Raw genomic sequence first — 17,416 nt, 5'->3', positions numbered from 1 at the left:
AACCCGAAAGCAACAGTACAGACAGGAAGAATGAATAACTTATTATTGCACTGGCTACAATTCAGTAGTGATTTGGTTTTTTTTTCTCTCTGTAGTTAGGACAACCTCTAAAGTACGAAAGAAAAATGAGCGAGACGTCTAAAGCATCAGCTGTGAAAAGAAGCTGGTGGGATGGCGGTGGAGGGAAGGAGGAGAAAAAAATAAGGAAAGCGGAGAAAGAAGAGGAACATTTGGAAAACGAATGGCCGTGATAATTAGTTCCACATAAAACCCAAGGAAACACCACCCAGTTGCAGAGTCACATGTAATGCAAAAACCAGTATCGTTTCTCTATAAAAATATGTGCATTATGAAGAGAGAGTTTTTGTGGGTACATTTTTTTGGTCTTTTTTTTTTTTTTTTTTCCTTGTTTTGTATCTCACAAATACATTATTTCTATTTATATAACTGCTGATATACAGACAATGTACAGCTCCCATCTCCTGGGCACTCCCGCGGAACGTGACATTTCTAAAAGGTGCCTTGTTAAAATTGAGCGTCTTTTAAAAAAAGAAACAAAACCAACAAAACAGCAAAACCCAAAGAGAATCCCCCAAATCCCAACCGCCACCACCTCGAACGCGAATCAATGTGATTGAGGCCACGGAGGAGGGTGGGAGGAACAAAGCGACCCCCTGAACAGACTCCACCTTCCCTTTAGAAAAGAAACCCCCCAAACCGCTTTGCAAATCCGTTCCCCCCACCCCAAACCCGTCACCGTTTCATCCAGCCATTTCTTTGTTTTCCTCTTCATTTTCTTTCTTTTTTTTTTTTTTTTTTTGCTTTTTTGTGTTTTTTTTTTTTGCAAACCTCCACAGCGCTTAAGAACAAGTGACTGCGAGAAAGGAAAAGGAAAAAAAAACAAACCCAAGAGCGCAGCCACCCGCGTACCCGTGGCCGCTCAGTCCCTTCGGTTTGGGAACCCACATTGGTGTCAAGCCCTTGAGACCCCCCCGCTCCCCCCTCCCAGAAAGCTATACTGGGTCATCTACGTCGTCTTCTGTCGCGACAGTCACTGGGACCAAGTCCTGCTTCTGGAGGGGGCTCTTAGCAATGCCCAGGAGCTCTTTGCTTTTCTCGGTGTTGCTCCACTGAGTTTTTAAGTGATCCGGCTTTTTCAGTTCGGAGGCGGCGGGCTCCGCCCGGGAGTCCGCGGAGGCCGGCGTGGACTGACCGCTGTCCAGGAGGAGATCCGAGAGGCTGCTCAAGGAGCTGCCGTCCGACTGCTCGAAGGAGAAGTTGGGGATGGTCAGGTGCTCCCCGCGGCATGGGGGCTGGCCCCGGCGCTCCGCTTTGGAGGCCAGCTCCCCGGGCTGGCTCTCCGCGAGCTCCAGGGACTCTCTGTAAGCTGGGAACTCGCAGGATGGGGTCCTTCGCCGCAGCATGCTGTTCTCAGAGGGTTTGGTGCGCGAGGCCGCCCCGCCGTCATCCTCCATGGGAGGATCTATAGAAATGCAGGGCGGGCTCATCTTCTTCTTCCTCCGGGCTCCATGGATGTACTCGGACTCCATCTGGATGTGGGCAGAGGACCGCTGCTTTTCCACGGCAGGGTCCTCAAAGCTACAGTCCCCATCGCTGATGGAGGGGCAGATCTCAATGGAGTGCCGCCTTTGGTCATCTGCCCAGCTGGGCTTGTTGAGGAAGCCCTTCGTATCGATGCTGTAAAACTTCTTCAAGTCCTTCTCCTTGCTGCTGCCTCCGGAGAGGCTGGTTGTGCTGCAGTTCTTGAGGGGCACTGGAGACGGGGCCGGGGAGATGAACGGTGAAGTCGAGCGGCTCCCAGTGTCCGAGTGCTCCCCTCCCCAGTCTTTGGCCGAGCTGTTGATGTGGCGAACCTCCTCATCAGCCAGGTCGGAGGACTCGAAGAGGCAGCCCTCGGGGTTGGGAGGGCTGCCGCCGGTGCTGGGCGGACGGCTGGGGACGCCGTGCTGGCCACAGGTGTGCTTCCGCGTGAGGGTGCTGGGGTGCCGATGCGGGGAGGATGGGGGGGAGCGTGGGGGGGTGCCCGGGAGGGAGGCAGCTGTGGGATGGAGTGGGCTGGGGGTGAAGGTGCTCTGGGGCTGCTTTGCTGACGGTAGCGTCTCTCCAAGCTCTGCTTGCAGGCTGTCCTTGCGGTCCGGAGTCTGCCCCTCCACGGAGTCTGTTCGAATGGCCTCCTGGAAGGCGAGGATAGAGAGATGGGGTGAGAGCCTGGGGATCTGCCAGGCCGGTGGCATTTCCAGTGGTGAAACATGGCACGTGGCAGAACGGTTGGTGGGTCTAACGCACCCCTCACCACCCCGTCCCTGCCCCGTCAGACCCTCGCTGTTCATGGCGACGCAGTTTTGCTAGCAAGCAGACCCAGAGCCTACGTGTACAGGGCTTGTAGCTGCTGCGTCTTTCTGCACAGTCTTAGTCTTGCTCTAGCACCAAATTCTGAGTCAGTGCAACCTGCCTAAAAAGTGACATGGTGTAGGACTGACTGCAGGCTTCTGACAGCACTGGTAAAACCAAATTGGGCATCTTCTCTCCATGCTTTAGCTATTCTTTCCTGGAATTATACATGCAGAATGGTGGAAGTAGGTAAAAAAGGCCTTCCCCTGTGTGTCACTTGCTGAGGCTGGAGTATAGTAACATTTAGGGCACCAGAAATGTCTAAAAAGGGGAATTCTACTCTCATCTCCAAGAAAAGAAACCCAAGAGGGGACTGGAGAAGGAGGGAAGGATGCAGGTGATTATGAAGGAGGTTACCTCTGCCGGCTCTTGGCCTCTCACCTGTCTGCACAGCAGCTTGTTGAGAGTAGGAGATCGAGGTGTGACATGGGGGGGAAGGATCTTCCAGCGGTGGCGGCCTTCGTGGTTGGGAGAACGGACTGCCAGCTGGAGGGACTCCGCTGGGACTCTCAGAGAGGAACACATTCCCACGGGCTGGGAGCGGATGGAGGTGATGGACCCTAGGAAGCAGAGAGAGAGAGAGAGAGCAGTCACCACCACCGCTAGCGTGTGGGCTGTGAAGGTTTGAGGCAGGACCGGTGCCCACAGCCTGCAGGAGGGGAAACACAGGAGGGGAAAGGAAAAGCCTGTTTAGTCTGGCTGAAATCCCAAGCCTCGGCATAAGCCTTGGGCAGTGCCAGGATTAAAAACCAGGTGTCCCTTGTCCTGTGTCCTGCTTTGAATAATGGGCCGTATCTCACCAGGGATGGCAGGGAGGTTACAGATGAAGCCTCTTCTGCAATTCAGCAGCTTTGCATGTGGCTCTGGCCAGCCCAGGACATCACCTGTTACGAACTTTATGCTCATAGTCTCTGTTTTCTGTTTCAGGTAACAGGAATCTTCTCTTGCAGCTGCTGTGACACTCAGGGTGGATGGTGGCCACCAGGGCCACACGGCATCAACTGAAGGGCAGGAGGTGGGGTTGCATTTGAAACCCTGCCATTACCACCTTCCTGGTAGCATTGTTTTGGGTGGATTTGTAAAAGGATGGTGCCTGTTTGGAGAACATGGATCAAGGAAGCCTGGTGGCTGTGCTGGATCGTAAGGCTTTGTGGCCAGCCACACGGATGCAAGAGCAGCACTGCTCAGCTCCCACGGAGCCTCCAGGGCTTGACCTATAGGTCCAACCTGCAGCCTCGTAGAGCCCATGGGCACCCTGCCACTGGCTCCTCTGGGAGACGACACCGCTGGCATGCACAGGGCAGGTTTCCCATTCACTACAGCCCAAACACTACCACCACTGTCTGTCCAAGAGGCAGACCTTGGCTGAACATGGTCCGATCAGCAGCACGGAGGCTGCTTCAAGTGCTTTGACAGTCCCTGAGCTCATGTATCAGGCAGGAATCACTCTCTTCCCAAAGGTTCCCAGTTCCCTGGCTGGGTCTAAAGGCAATTCCTCCTCCCCAGCCCCTCTGTGGTGCTGCTTTACTGCAGTTCTGTGTTGTTTGAAAGATCTTCTGCTTTTTTATTTTTTTTGGCTGCAGGATTTATTGTCCTCATTAGCTTGAAACCCAACGTCTGTTTCTACATTGCTGCTCCATGTTAAAAACACAGCTATCCATCACTTCAAGAGATCTCGCCCAGAGGTCAGGGAACTTGAACCTATGACAAAAGCCATCCAGACAGATTGCAGTTGCATTTCGGAACAAGATTTGTTGTTAGGAAAAAAGAAAAGTTAGTGTTTAATCATTTTTATTTTGGAGCTTTTCTCCAGAACACCACAGAACGGGCAGAGCAGCAAGCTTCCCACCCCCCAACCCGCCCCACTTCTCCCTAGTTCTTCCTCTGGGCTCTCCTACAGCCAGTGTTTCAGTGTGAGTCTGTACCATTCGTGCGCTAATCCAGGCTTTACGAAATGTTTTTTATGGTGCAGAAAAACTCTGTCATGAAATCTGTCGCAAACATGGTCATAAAATCAAAACCCTGTGCACTCCTCCCCGTCCTTGGTTGGAATTTCCTTCTGTTGGAAACTTTCCATCTAGTTCTCGTATAGGAAACCAAAACCCCTCTGAGCTGCGTACTCAGGAACACTGAATATCTCTGGGTTTCTGTATTTTTCTCTTGTGTTTCTAGTAAATCAGGAAACTGCATCTAAGACCAAAATGCTGGCCATCTCACAGTATTTTCACTGTGTAGTCACCAGAGTAGAGGGAGACTCAGACCAGACATCCTTAACTGACACCGAAAACTCCATGGGAGCACAAATGCTAATGCGAGTCTCTCTACGCCCTCAGTTTTACTTGCATGAAACTTACAGGACTGTGGCTGAAATCAGAGTTTGGTCAGAAGCGCAGAAGCGGCGCAGCTCTGGGTGATGCTGGTTGGATGCACCAGACCAGGTAAAAAGTAAGCCCCTGTGATTCTGTGTCATATCCATTGCTCAAGTGCTCTTGGAGAGAAATTTGGGAAACATAAGAAAATCCTTGGTCCGTTCTGCCCACCCCTGCCAGCATCACAGCAGTTTTATACTGGTATAAATCCTGATTTACACCCACTACAGAGATGAAAACCAGCCCCAGTAGTCCAGCCATGAAACTCAACCTCTGTTTTCTTTGCTCAGCAAAGAATTTGCAGGTGAAATAACAATAATACCGAGCAGAGAACATTAACTGGTACCCAGAGAGTTTGAACAAATATAGAGTTACTTCACCCAAGGAAATCAGAGCAGCTCTTGCCAGCCCCACCAGGGTTTGCAAACCCACTACTTATCTGTCCAAGCAGTTCTTGCATTTCAAATAACGTTGCATCAAAGGAAGCCAGGCTAGTAAGTACTTGGGAGCCACTCAAGAAGCACATGTGCTTTTAGGGAGGCAGATATTTTCTTTCGTATTGATTTTTCCCTTAAAACCAACTCGCATGACAAAAAGAGTTAGAAAGGCATTTTAGGGGAAATGTATTTGGATGCACTCGGGTAAATGTATACGCAAAGGCTCTGTGTAGCTCCAGATTCCCTGACTGCGGGGCCTCTCCACAAGATTCATTATAAGGCCAGGCTATGGCAGCACTGGAGAGTGGTTTCTAATCCTTACACTCCCTGAGAAACTCCTGCACCTCTGAACTCAATGTACCGTGCTAAAGAGATACTGCTCTGAGACTGACGGCTGCCTGAAACAAGAGCTATAAAGGAGCTCTGTCAGGAAGTAATACCGACTCTGGCTTTCATTCACGTTGATTTTATTGATTTGTACTCATGCTGTCAGGGCTGATCACTTCAGAAGAAACGTGCAGCTCGTACCCTCTTCCTCAGCTAACAGCCTGTCGCCTACACCTCCAGCATGCTTGGGAGCCCTGCTTGTCCCCAGTCGAACACCTGAGCCACCTGCTTTCTGCTGAGAAAAATGCAGCGACGCGATGCACACACAAAACTCTGCAGTGTGTGGGAAACTGCAGTCCTGCTGCCGGGAACAGATCGAAGCCAGCCAGCCCTGGCTCAGCCCACATTCGGGGCGGGTTGCTTGCTCCCCATCTAACCCCCACGCGTACCTGCTGCCCCTTGGTTTCAGTGAGGAGGAGGAAGGGAAAACTCCACGAGCCGTACCTCTTTGGGATTTGCAGGGATACGTTTCCATCTCCACCTCATGGAGGGGGAAAGGGGCTTTCGCTGGCATCACCGGCCTGAACATGTAGCTGTCGTTGGGCAGGGAGTGCATACGGGAAACGGAGATCTTGCGGACTGTCAGCAGGTTTTGAGAGTCCTGTGGCCTCAGAGGGGCTGCGCCGCCCTGCAAAGCAAGGAGATGGGGGACGGGGTCAGTCAGCATCTTGGTGGAGAATTTACAGCAAGCACCTTCTCGTCTGCTTTTTTGTTTTAAAACCTTGTGCAGATGTTCCTCTTGGCGTCTTACAGAGTCTGCAGCCCTGGTGATTGCAATGGGATACCAAAGCTATGCCGTGCTAGCTGAGTAAAGAGCTCAAGTTGCTGCTGGAGTAAAATAAGGCACCAATGACACACCACTAAGCTGACTCTTGGACACCGCAGAGAAGAAGGACGGTCCAGGAAAACAGGGCCCACCCTCTAAACACATGAGAAAGCCAGCATTTCTCATAGGGGTCTGCTCGGATTTTCCCAGGGGTGCTTTCAGCCTGGCCCAGGTGGTGATGCCCTTCTCCTCCCTCAAAGCTACTCTGGGTCAGATGGGCAACACTGGCTAGCCTGCGGCCACGCTGACCGAGGGTACCAAGTGTTTCTGGAAGTTCATGTGTCATCTCCCCAAAGCACACATACAGGCAGACATTTAAACATATGCGCTAACACCGCTGCAAACCCTGCGGCCACTCTCCTACACCATGGAGCAATTTGGGCACCACTGACCCCCAGAAGAAGACAGCCACGTGGCAGGAGAGAGAGGGAAGAAGACATCATGGCAGCACGTATGTGGGTCTGGAGCCTGTTCGGGAGGAGAAAAGGGATTTCTTTGTGTTTGCTCTTGCTGTGAAACAGGTCTGGTTGGAAGTGCCCGGATGGAGCACGTCACAGACCTTAAACCTGACCCCTCGTTGCTTCTCTGAGGCCCTCGTCACTTCAGGCACCTTATAGCAAATTTCTCCTGGGGTCTTAGGAAGCTTTAGGGACTCAGATGATGTCTCTGCAGTGCTGATGGAGCAGCTGTGAGAGGTGGTGCCACAACTTGGCCAAGCGTTGGGGGAGTGGGAGCCCTTGGAACAGGACCTGCAACCTGGCTCCTGGCCCTGAGGTTTTGGTCCTAGACACATTCCCCTCGCAATTTACCATGTTATCTAAAGTACAACTAATCGCTCTGGTTTTCCTTTAATGTCAGCTTCCCAGTGACTGATTGAAAACATTTTCCCAGCTGCATGTCTTAAATTAAATGTATTTTGCTTTGCTCTGCTGGGCTATTTTCCCCTCTCTGCTAGCAAAATCTGGGCCTGAGATCCCTTGCTGGATAGTTTGGAGGTCACCAAGGATCTGGTTAACTCTATTTTTTCCATACATGTCTGGTTTACAAATTTCTTTCCTTAGATCCATCCCTAAAGAGACGCATCCCAAGACAAATTACTCAATGCTTTTACCCTGTTGAGCTTGGCTGAGAAGATGGGGGTGGGGGGGTGGATCAGCAGCAGTTATTTACAGGTAGTTGGCACCCAGCCCTGACGGCTGCCTTGCCCAGCAGCCCTCCCGGTGCACCCAGGTCTCTTGGCTGATATATTAATGCATCAGCAGTGTGGCAGCGCCAGTTGGCCTCTGGCCATTACAGCTAATCAGCTACCAGCATCGCAACACCTGAGCTGAACGCAGGCGGGCGATTGTTAACACCCCGGTGCCACGCAGAGAACAAAAGGTCTTGCTCCACTTTCTCAGTATTCTAACAGAAGGATCACAGTGTTTGGCTATTGAATCTCAGTTCATCTTTACAGGATCTTGTATTTGCCTTGCCTGGCTGGGACAAATGAACAGAAATCCTGTTGTGATGTAAACAACTGCAATGTTTAAGATTTCAGCAGTTGAGACCCAACTGACTTAGGGACGTGGGCACATTTCAAAAGGATTCAAAGCCATGGTAGTAAGTACCTGCAATATGAAACATGGACAGAAAGCTTGTTGGCTGACACCTGGTGAGCTGCTCTCAACAGCTGGGAAGGTTTGGAGACACACCACCACAGGCACTGCTGCTCCTCCTCTTTGGTGGGAAACACCTGATGCACTTGAGAGCCTGGTCCCATGCCCTGGAGATCAATGTGGCTCCTTCAAAACCCACAGAAGCCCAACCTGGATGAGTGCTGCTGAGACTGCGTATGGCGAAGCCTGCCTGCAGGCACCCTGAGAGCTTGGGAAGATCCCAGGCACCTGATAGAGGTGTGCAAGGTGGGAGCCTACTCGCCGTGGGACCCCCCTCAGGCCAAGTAGAAAGGCACTAACTTGACCGTAGAGGCTCGTGGTGATGCAGCTCAGAGGTTCAGTTAAACATCTTTGATCAATGAGCACAACTCCTTCCTCTTGTGTCTGGGAATCAATAGTCTGTTGGAGCTCTGATTTTGCCCTGCTGCAGAGGGAGCTCAAGAAGAAATAATCCCGCAAATACCTCTGCTGGACATGACCCTTCCTGGGTGATTAAATGGCCAGAAGATAGTCTGTAAGCAATGGTGACTGGCAGGATATTCTGAAAGAGGGAACACTGTAACTTCTCAGAGGCCTGGAGCCAAGAACCTGCAAACAAGCCGTGGGCAAAACTCCCAGAGGAGGGTCTCCTCTTCCTCCTGATCCCTCTCTGAAGGCATGTGTCTCCAGCTCTGCGAGCGAGCTTAGCCATTTCCCGCAGCCTCTGCGGTGGGGAAGGCAGAGGCACAACAAGGGCAGGAGGCAACTCCCTGCCTGTGCCTGCCATGCCTGCATCCCTGCACAGGCCAACTCTGGTGGCACCCTGGTCGTGCTGTCGTTCCCTGCGGAGGCAACGAACTCTCAGCTCTGCCAGCAGAAACCCAGGACCCTTCACAGTTGCATTTACAAAGTCCCAAATTTTGCCTCTCCCTGAAAGATGCCTTCCTCACGATCTCCCTTTGAGACCCTGCAGCTCCCAGGCGGCCAAGCGGACGGGCACCCTGCAGAGCTACAAAAGGGGACTTCCTTGAGGATATCCCTCATCTTGCACAGGGGAAACCACTTGGTCATCAAAAGCTTAAGCTGAGCCCAGATTTTGCCTGGGGATGCTGCAAGATACTTGTCACTAGAAGGTGTCTTGATAGTTGTGGCAGAGGTCCGGTAATAAAGGGGAAAATGACCCAAGTCTAAAGCAGATTAATTCTGGGTGGCCACTGGAAGTTCTCTGATGACAGCAAATGTGCTCCCCACTGCAGCCTGTGCATCTTCATCACTGTGGCTCGCATGTTCTCGTGCCCATGGGAGGACATCTGGAGCTCATTCAGCCCGGGGAGGGCACTGCGCTGCAGCAGGGCAAACTGTGTGATATCTTTACGTGATACGACCTGAGCACCGGTTCATGGTGCAATCGGGAGGGACTGAGCAGAGGAGGCTACAGCCCTTCTGGTCTGCTGGGATGATCTCCCCAGAGCACCTCCTGAATCCACAGCTCCGGTGCTTGCTGAAAGCCTAACGTGTGGATCTACTTATGCCTTTGTTTCCTCAGTACTGTAGCATGAACAGGTTCTTATAGTAACAGTAAGAAAACCAAACTGGGCTGTGTTCTCTCCACAAAGGACTCTGCCTGCCTCCAGCTCTCGATATATCATTTGAAGACAGACAGCTCACACATCACATTGCACATCAAATGCGAGGCTTCTTTTTAGCTAAACAGAGTATTTCATTCGTGTCGCACACAAGGCTGCTGGCAGAGGCGGCTGGGACACGTTTTTTGCCCAGCCCCTGCACACACAAAGGCGGCATGAAGGACAGAGGATGGAAATGACTGTTGTGGCTGTGAAGCAACAGGTTTAGGACAATTCAGACACCACCGCTAGCTGCACAGCACCAAAGCACAATGCCACAACGCAGAAGCAACGGCGCGACGTCATTCACCTCAGCCTCATGGCCTGGGGTTTTGTGGGAAGGTGTCAGGACATGGTGGGAAACAGAGCAGGACGGGATTTCCATCATGGGAGCCTCTGCCCCCTCCAGCGCGTCTGAGTCTGGGATGGCTAAAGACACATTCTCACAGCTCAGTGCCTCCTTCAAATTGGGGAGATAAAAAGCATCAGTAGCAGAGCAAGGCTGGGTCTTAAAGCTTGTTTGCCCCGTGGCATTTCCCAGTTGCCCCATTCGTCCAGAACAGGAAGGAAGAGAAAAGGAAATGTGGGCTGCAAAAACTGGCACAAATGGCAAGAAAATACAGAGCCTCTTGCAACACCTTCCAGGGTGCCCATGCTGCCATCAGTGGCAGGATTAGCAATACAGAGCTCTAGGTATTTAACCTCTTCAGTGCAGCTAGCAGGGAGCACAGCACCGAGCTGCCAGCCATCCACACCTGACTGGAACAGCCTGGGCGCCTGAGATGCGAGTGAGGGCATCGCCACAACCCAGCCCCACCGCGGCGCCCCCGCCTCACTGTCGCAGAGGGTGGGGGGAGCCCTGGCTGGCAAATCCTCCCTTGCATTCAAATCTCACCCGCAGGGGGAAATCTGTGGCCACCTCCCTGCTCACGCCGTTCTCCCTCTGGGCAGCATCACCCCTCGCTACCGGTTTTCTGCGGCTAAGAGGAGGCGCTGCATGGCTCCTGATGTGCTCAGGAGGTATTGGAAGATGAGGAAAACCCAAGGAGAATGAACTCAGTTTGCAATCACGGCCTATGTGAAACGATGTGCCCCTCTTCCCCCAGTGAGAAAAGCAACCTGGGTGTTTATGGTGCATTTTCCTGCAGAAATTACTATTAGAAACTACATTCAAGTAGTGAATTCCCCATCGCTGTGTAACTAAATACCTTTTTACTTGACTTAATAGAGTCTGATAGATCTTACAAAAAACTAATTTAATGTAATTTAATCTCAAATCCCCTATTGGTTTTGCGGTAGATTTATTTGCGATCATGGTGACAAAGCAATTTCGTATTCACTCTTAATCATGCGCTGCTGACATGGGATGAGACAATTATCCCATGCCCCTCCTTCCCCCTCTGACTTCTGATTGCCCTATTTTTCTGGAGGACTAATAGAAATCAGAGAGCAGGCAGTGTCTGGAAAACCAACCCAGGAACCTCCAGCTTCTTGCTGAGGGGCTCTGACAATTCCCAGGGTGCAAGTCAGCCATGCCCTAAGCAGAGCACGAGCCAGTGGGAAGCTGCATCTTACACCAGTGCCAGATTTGGCCTCCTGAGCTGTTCCCTACAATTTGCTTGAGGCTTTTCTGGAAATCCCAAACTGGGATCAAAAAGAACCTGAGCAGTATTTCTGTGTCTGTGTGAAGGGAATTTATGCCACCCTTGGCTGCGTGTGTCAGGGCTGTCACGGCCAGCATTCCCAGGGCTGTATGAGATTGCTCGCTGGTGCTGCTGCCCATGCTAAAATGACAAGGGCCGATGCATTGGCTGGGAGAACAGGACAGGGACCTGTGGCTATTATCCTTCTGAACTTAAAATTCGCAGCCTTTGGAAGAACTGGAAACAGCAAGAGATGGACTTTCAACCCTCCTCCAGAACAGCGGTCAGGACAGCGTTAGCCCTGCAGAACGCGTTACAAGCAGGCTTCCGCCTCAGGGAGCCCTCCTGAGATGACTCAAGCTGTGGAGGTGGCGGTGACATCTCTGCTGCAGGGGGGACCCGGGAAAGCTGCCTTCCTCCCACGCTGCCTTGTCTCCTGCCTCTTTGGCTCTGTGTCACTCGGGATCTGCCTGCCTGATGATCAGACAGCAGTAACTGGTGACAACTGTCCCCTCCCTACCCCGAGCACAAGAAGAGCAGATGCTTTGTGTGAACTATTACCAGGGCTTGGTGCTTCACCTGCACCGCTGGCTCTGACTTCACGGTCTCCTGACTTCTGTAGGGTGCCCTGCTCTCCGGGGCCACTGCACCTCCCCTGCTCCCACTGGTGGCTGAGGTGGTTCCTCCTCTGGACATCTCCAACTCAATCTCAGCATCCATCTCAGCATCCTCCTTGGCCTCCTTGTTGCTCTCCTCCAAGTGCTTCATCAGCACTGCTACCACTACGTTGACTAGGACGAACTGTGCGATGAGGACGAAGGTGACGAAGTAGACAGGAGAAATAACAGGCAGGTAACTGAGGCAGTGTTTGTCTTCCCGAGTGCATTCCCGGAGAGTGTCCTGCAACAGAGAGGGAGGGGTGAGGGATTAATAAGGGCTGGGGCTCTGCTTTGGCTCCAAATACAGAAACATGGAAGCTAACTGCTGAGGGCTGAAAAGCTTATGATCCCAGACACAATAGCCTGTAGGTAAAACAAAATGGATAGAAGAAAATACGGACACCATGAATTACATCAACTACAAAGAGGAGGACTGTGTTACATCCCAGAGGCACAGGGCACGAGTACATGGTTACTCCTCTCAGCCACGAGAACTGGCATAATTTTCCTGAAGTATTTTATATATATATATATATATATATATATATATGAAGTTTCAGGTTGGGTGAGGCTTAGGACAAATTATCCCTTGAAAATACGAGTGGCTTGTAAATGGGAAAGTTTAATTTTGACGTTTTCAAAGGAAACCTTTTTTGTTTCTGCACAAGAGGTGCATAAATCTGTTTGAAATCTGTACCCATATATCTACAGAGAGAAGAAAGTACCCAAACAGAGGTTGCACACACCTTCATGATACCATTCCAGTTGTCCCCTGTCGACACCCTGAAGAGGGTGAGAAAGGCCATGCCAAAGTTGGTGAAAGTTGCGTGCCGGCTCAGACCTTCACAAGGATTTTCTTCACTGCAGTCTGCAGGAGAGAGAAGCAGAAGCACGTCAGTGAAGCCATGTTTGTCAGTACTTATTCAGAGCAGCCTCCCAAACCTGGCAGCGAGACCCTGAGGTACGTCACACTGATCCGTGGCATCAGGGACAACTGCTAAGTGGTGATCTCATGGTGGCCTGCAACTACTGAAGGGCAGCTGCAGAGATCACGTAGCCAAACTTCTCAGTGGAGGCAGATGATATAACGGAGAGGAACACACTGTGCCTTAGGAGGTCCAGGTGGACGTTAGGAAAGTTGTTTCCATCTGGAGGGCCCAACAGCCCTGGGACAGACCACCAGAGAGGCAGGCGAGCTCTGCTGTTGGAAGTTTTCAAGATTTGGCTGGACAAAGCCACAGCTCCTCTGAACTACTGATGGGGCTTCACGTGGGAGGCTACGTGGGGGCCTCCAGAGGCCTCTTCCACCAACACCTCTGTGATTCTCTTGACTTTGCCTCAACAGGCAGAGCCAACACAGAGATCTAAAAGGAGCCGGAAACAAGCAGGTTTGCTGGGTTGTCTCAACAAATACTGCTCCACACTATCCTTTGTCTGTTACCCTCTTGATTACATCCTTGTCTTGATTATTTTTTACAGGGCACATCTGCCATGAGGGATATTTCACCGAGATAAAGCAGAGCAATTTGATGTGTTTCCCCCTGAGAATTAATATACTAACGAATGTAAATCAAACATATGAATTGTCCTTCTCTCTATAAAACACAGGCTCATTAAATATTCATTAGGACAGGCAGCAATGCCTCTTGCAAGGGCATTTCACTATTAGGTATTTATTTCAGAGGCAAATAGGAAGGAAAACCAGAAAAGCAATTAGAAAAAACAACAAACCACAAATGACCAGTCTTGGGGAGCGAGCAGTAGTGGTTCTTGTGCCCAGCATGGACTAGCGGTGATTGGGAAAAAGAAGTGAAAGCATTTCCCAGTTAAATGGGAAATGTTAGATGGGAAGCAGCGGGCTGACTGCCTGCAGCTTGCCCCAGGCAAGATCAGGGCTTTCCCAGCCTCTGACCCCATGCTGTGGTTACCTGGGGGCTGGCACTGGCAAGGTGTGTGCGTGGAAACACAAAAAGGATTCAGAGCAGCAGAAGGTGCCTCTATAAGACATTTTTCACCTTTATGGCTGAACAAATACATACCTATATATCTAGATATGTAATAAAAAAATCCCAGTATTTCATTTGGGGTGGACGTAAACTAATTTTTTTCCAGAATTTGTTGGAGACTGAAAAATAATTTGTCTTTGGTTGAAAGAAATATTCTGCTTTCAGGCATTTGTAATCCGAGCAGAGGGCTGGACTCATAAAAAGGATTAATGACAGCCATAAAATCATCGCGGAGGAAGGGCCCTTCTGATGCTCTTGAAGCCCTAATTGGGATGCAAACATTGAGAAGGCAGACACATCTCCTTCCAACAGTGTGTTTAAAGGCAGTGACTGCTTTGGCCTGTCTAAGCTGGGCAAGGTAGGGCCAGCTTCTCCCTGACTCCACCTGATTTTCTTTTTAGTGGTGGACACAATCATCACCAGCTCCACAGTGTCCTCAAGCAGGAGGAATAAATGATGCTGGACAATCAGGGACCAGTGGATGCTTCCTGATATATGTAGAAAGGGGAAGGTGATGCTGAGAGGAACAACGGACAGACAAGACTTGGGCAGCAGGAAGAGCAATGTCAGCCAAGTGCAGAAAACTAATGGAGTGTGGTGGAAGCTCCGAGGAGGGACATGTTTATGGTGGCATCTCTCCAGCATGAATCTGACTGCCATCCAGCTTTACAGACTCATGTTCTGTCTTAAGTAGCAAACTTCCATCTTTGTGAACATAACCATGCCGGACAATTATATTTAAACAGTAAATAGTTCCTCTACAGCCAAGGGAGGTGTTGGACAAATCTCTAAATGTGTGTGCGTGCGCGTGTTAGGTTCTGTATTACATCCCCATGTGTCATCTGCGACCCTGAGATCAAGAGGAAGCTTTAATCTTCAGACTGTGAGCTGTGAAGCTAAGGAAGGCCCAAGAATGAAAGAGAGAAGAAAGGAAACAGCCAGATACCAAATAAACATCAACCGGATGACATAAATTGTGTCAGGCACATTACTCACCTAGCTTGCCAAACAATTCCACTCCCAGGGCAGCATAGATAAAAAACAGGAGCATAAAAAGTAGGCCAAGGTTCCCTACCTACACAAGGAGAAAGCAGAACAAGGATCAGGCAAATTGAGGTCATGAATTAAATCACTCCATCACATTTTCAACACGAGCAAAAGAGTGACTGGTGGCCAGAGGCTAATCATCGTCTCCCCTGGCTTTCAACACCCTGGTCCTCTTTCACGGTTCTGCTTTAACAGACCCAGAGGAGTCTCCTGTGTTGGGGAAGGAGATGCTCCCATGTGCAAAGCAGTCTCTGTGGCTGGTACCTCCCCATCGCCCTTCCACTTACCCAGGGTGCTGCCTTCATCTCCGATTTGGCCAACCCGCAGCTGTAGCCTCAGCAGCACTTAGCCCTGCGCTTTAGTGCAGTGGTAGTTCAAGTGACCTGGTGCTCTGGTTTGAGTTTTAAGGGCCTTTCCCTTCTGTTTGCCAGGTTTGAGACTCTGAGCATGAAGGCTGAGGGCTTCAAGACAGTGGCATTAACGAGACATGTCTCAAGCCACAAGAGGAATTGCCTGGTTTTCAAAGGTTTCACTGGCCTGCAGGGCTTTCAGAAAAGGAACATATGCTCCAGTAAGATATAAAGCTGTCCTAGCCTTGCCACTTTACAGATATTTCTTAACAACGACTACCTGAATTTTAGCTTCAGTATCTCAAAGGAAAAGCCTAATCCATATGCCACCACTTACAGTTCAAACACTGTGTGGTGTGCTACTACTAGGTATTAACGTGTGCTGCAAGGTGGCTAAAGGGGATGGTAACAGAAGGGCAGTGTTGCTAAAGGGAACACAAAGGTTCTTAATAACAATGGCAATACAGTTATTGACCCTGGAGTCAATCACTACATGGGGTCTAAGCCTTTAAAACATCTCAGGGAGCAGACTTTTTTGTAATTCAGGCAGAGAACATGAAGGGCAGGGTAATCCAACCGGCTAACCATCTGCATTTTACCTGCAACTAACGTCACATTTACCTTTCCCACCACTTTTAAATGCCTTGTGTCCATCGGCTTGTAACAGAGACAGAGCGATCGAGTTCTCCAGTCAGACAGGGTGTCACAAGCATCATTTTATCTCTACATAAAAATGAACCAGGTCGTGATGCAGGTAGTCAGGCCAGGGGATTCATGATCTCCAAGGTATCTTCTAGTGAATGCTACAGTTTGAGAGAGCTTTATTCTCTGAGGCAGCACAGCCACAGTGTTGCTGGGTATTTTGACCATGCTGCTTAATTTCATTAAAAAGGTTATCAGTATGATACCTGTTATCATAAAATTAACACAGCTATCACTTATGAAGTAGGGGTATTTTTGTATTAAAGAAATGGGAGTAGGCAAAATACCCAGTGGAGACTGTAATTGCTCTGAAGCCTAAACTGGCTACTACACACAGAGCTTTGCAATTCTGCTAACATTATTACCATACTCCAGGGAATAGTAGAGATAATACAGTGATGTGGATGGCTGGTCTGGATTATTTCATCTGCATGTACTGTCTTCCGGAATAGTGTTTCCTAACTCATGTCTGCTGGACCACTGGTGGTTTCTAAGGCATTAGAAAGCAGTCTGCAAAATTACTGCAAATTAGAAAACACAGGAAACCAGGCACACAGGCAAATGCACACACATGCTGCTGGGGAGGCAAATGAGCAAATAATTAAAGAGAAGGAAAATAAAAGTGATAAGTTTTCTAGGTTAAGTGTAAATTAAAGCCTGATGTAGCACTGCAGAAGAGGGTCTTGGAATTTTTTCAAAGAAGCCTATACGTTGAATATTTTATGGCTATTTTAATGCCTAATAAATCAGTCTGCAAACTTCTGGCATTAATGAAACTCCAAAGAATTTAGAGTAACATCGAAGTTATTACCAGGTTATCAGTCAAAACTATTATCTACCTCTCAACATGCAAAGCATGTTATGAGCTGACATTTGCTCATAAACAATTTGCCTACTACCTCATGTACATTTGTAAAAGATTCTGTATTTAAGATCGTGACTAATTACATTACTGAACCAACGTGTCTCATGACTAGTCCTTCAAAGACCAGGCTGCACTCATGGGTTTGCTGCATAGGCTCAAGGCATCCCAGCCACAGGCATGGTCTAAGAATGCTAACAGAAGCATGTTTGCTAACGTGGTGTTTGCTGGTGTCTAAGGTTGCATTTGCCCTTGGCTGAGAGCAGACACGGGGCAGTTCCAAAGCTCAGCTGATGCACAGGATGTCTTGGGATGTTACTGAATGACCGATGTGGAAACGTGGCTACATGAAAGAGAGATGTGGGAGACAGCAGCAAGTCAAAGATCCTGGGACAAGTGATGGCACAACCGTAACTGCTAAGCTCCATCCCAACCTGTATCTAGATATCCGGAG

General features: G+C 49.8%; 1 protein-coding gene across 3 annotated transcripts in view; it reads right to left on the bottom strand.

Moving 5' to 3' along the window:
- Positions 1-792: 792 nt before the first annotated feature.
- CACNA1H (calcium voltage-gated channel subunit alpha1 H) overlaps positions 793-17,416 on the bottom strand; it is a 127,314-nt gene continuing 110,690 nt past the window's right edge. For 2 of the 3 annotated variants that reach the window (XM_075104703.1, XM_075104705.1), the window contains exons 28-33: positions 14,998-15,076; positions 12,742-12,863; positions 11,898-12,236; positions 6,050-6,233; positions 2,794-2,972; positions 793-2,195 (exon numbers count right to left, since the gene is read on the bottom strand). In XM_075104703.1, the coding sequence (XP_074960804.1) occupies positions 1,014-2,195; positions 2,794-2,972; positions 6,050-6,233; positions 11,898-12,236; positions 12,742-12,863; positions 14,998-15,076 (2,085 nt within the window). In that variant the 3' untranslated portion in view covers positions 793-1,013. The remainder of the gene's footprint in view (positions 2,196-2,793; positions 2,973-6,049; positions 6,234-11,897; positions 12,237-12,741; positions 12,864-14,997; positions 15,077-17,416) is intronic. The other variant, XM_075104704.1, reaches the window with a different exon arrangement.

Source organism: Phalacrocorax aristotelis, chromosome 10 (assembly GCF_949628215.1).
Source record: "Phalacrocorax aristotelis chromosome 10, bGulAri2.1, whole genome shotgun sequence".
Taxonomy (NCBI): Eukaryota; Metazoa; Chordata; class Aves; order Suliformes; family Phalacrocoracidae; genus Phalacrocorax; species Phalacrocorax aristotelis.
This window is presented reverse-complemented; position numbering and strand designations above follow the sequence as displayed.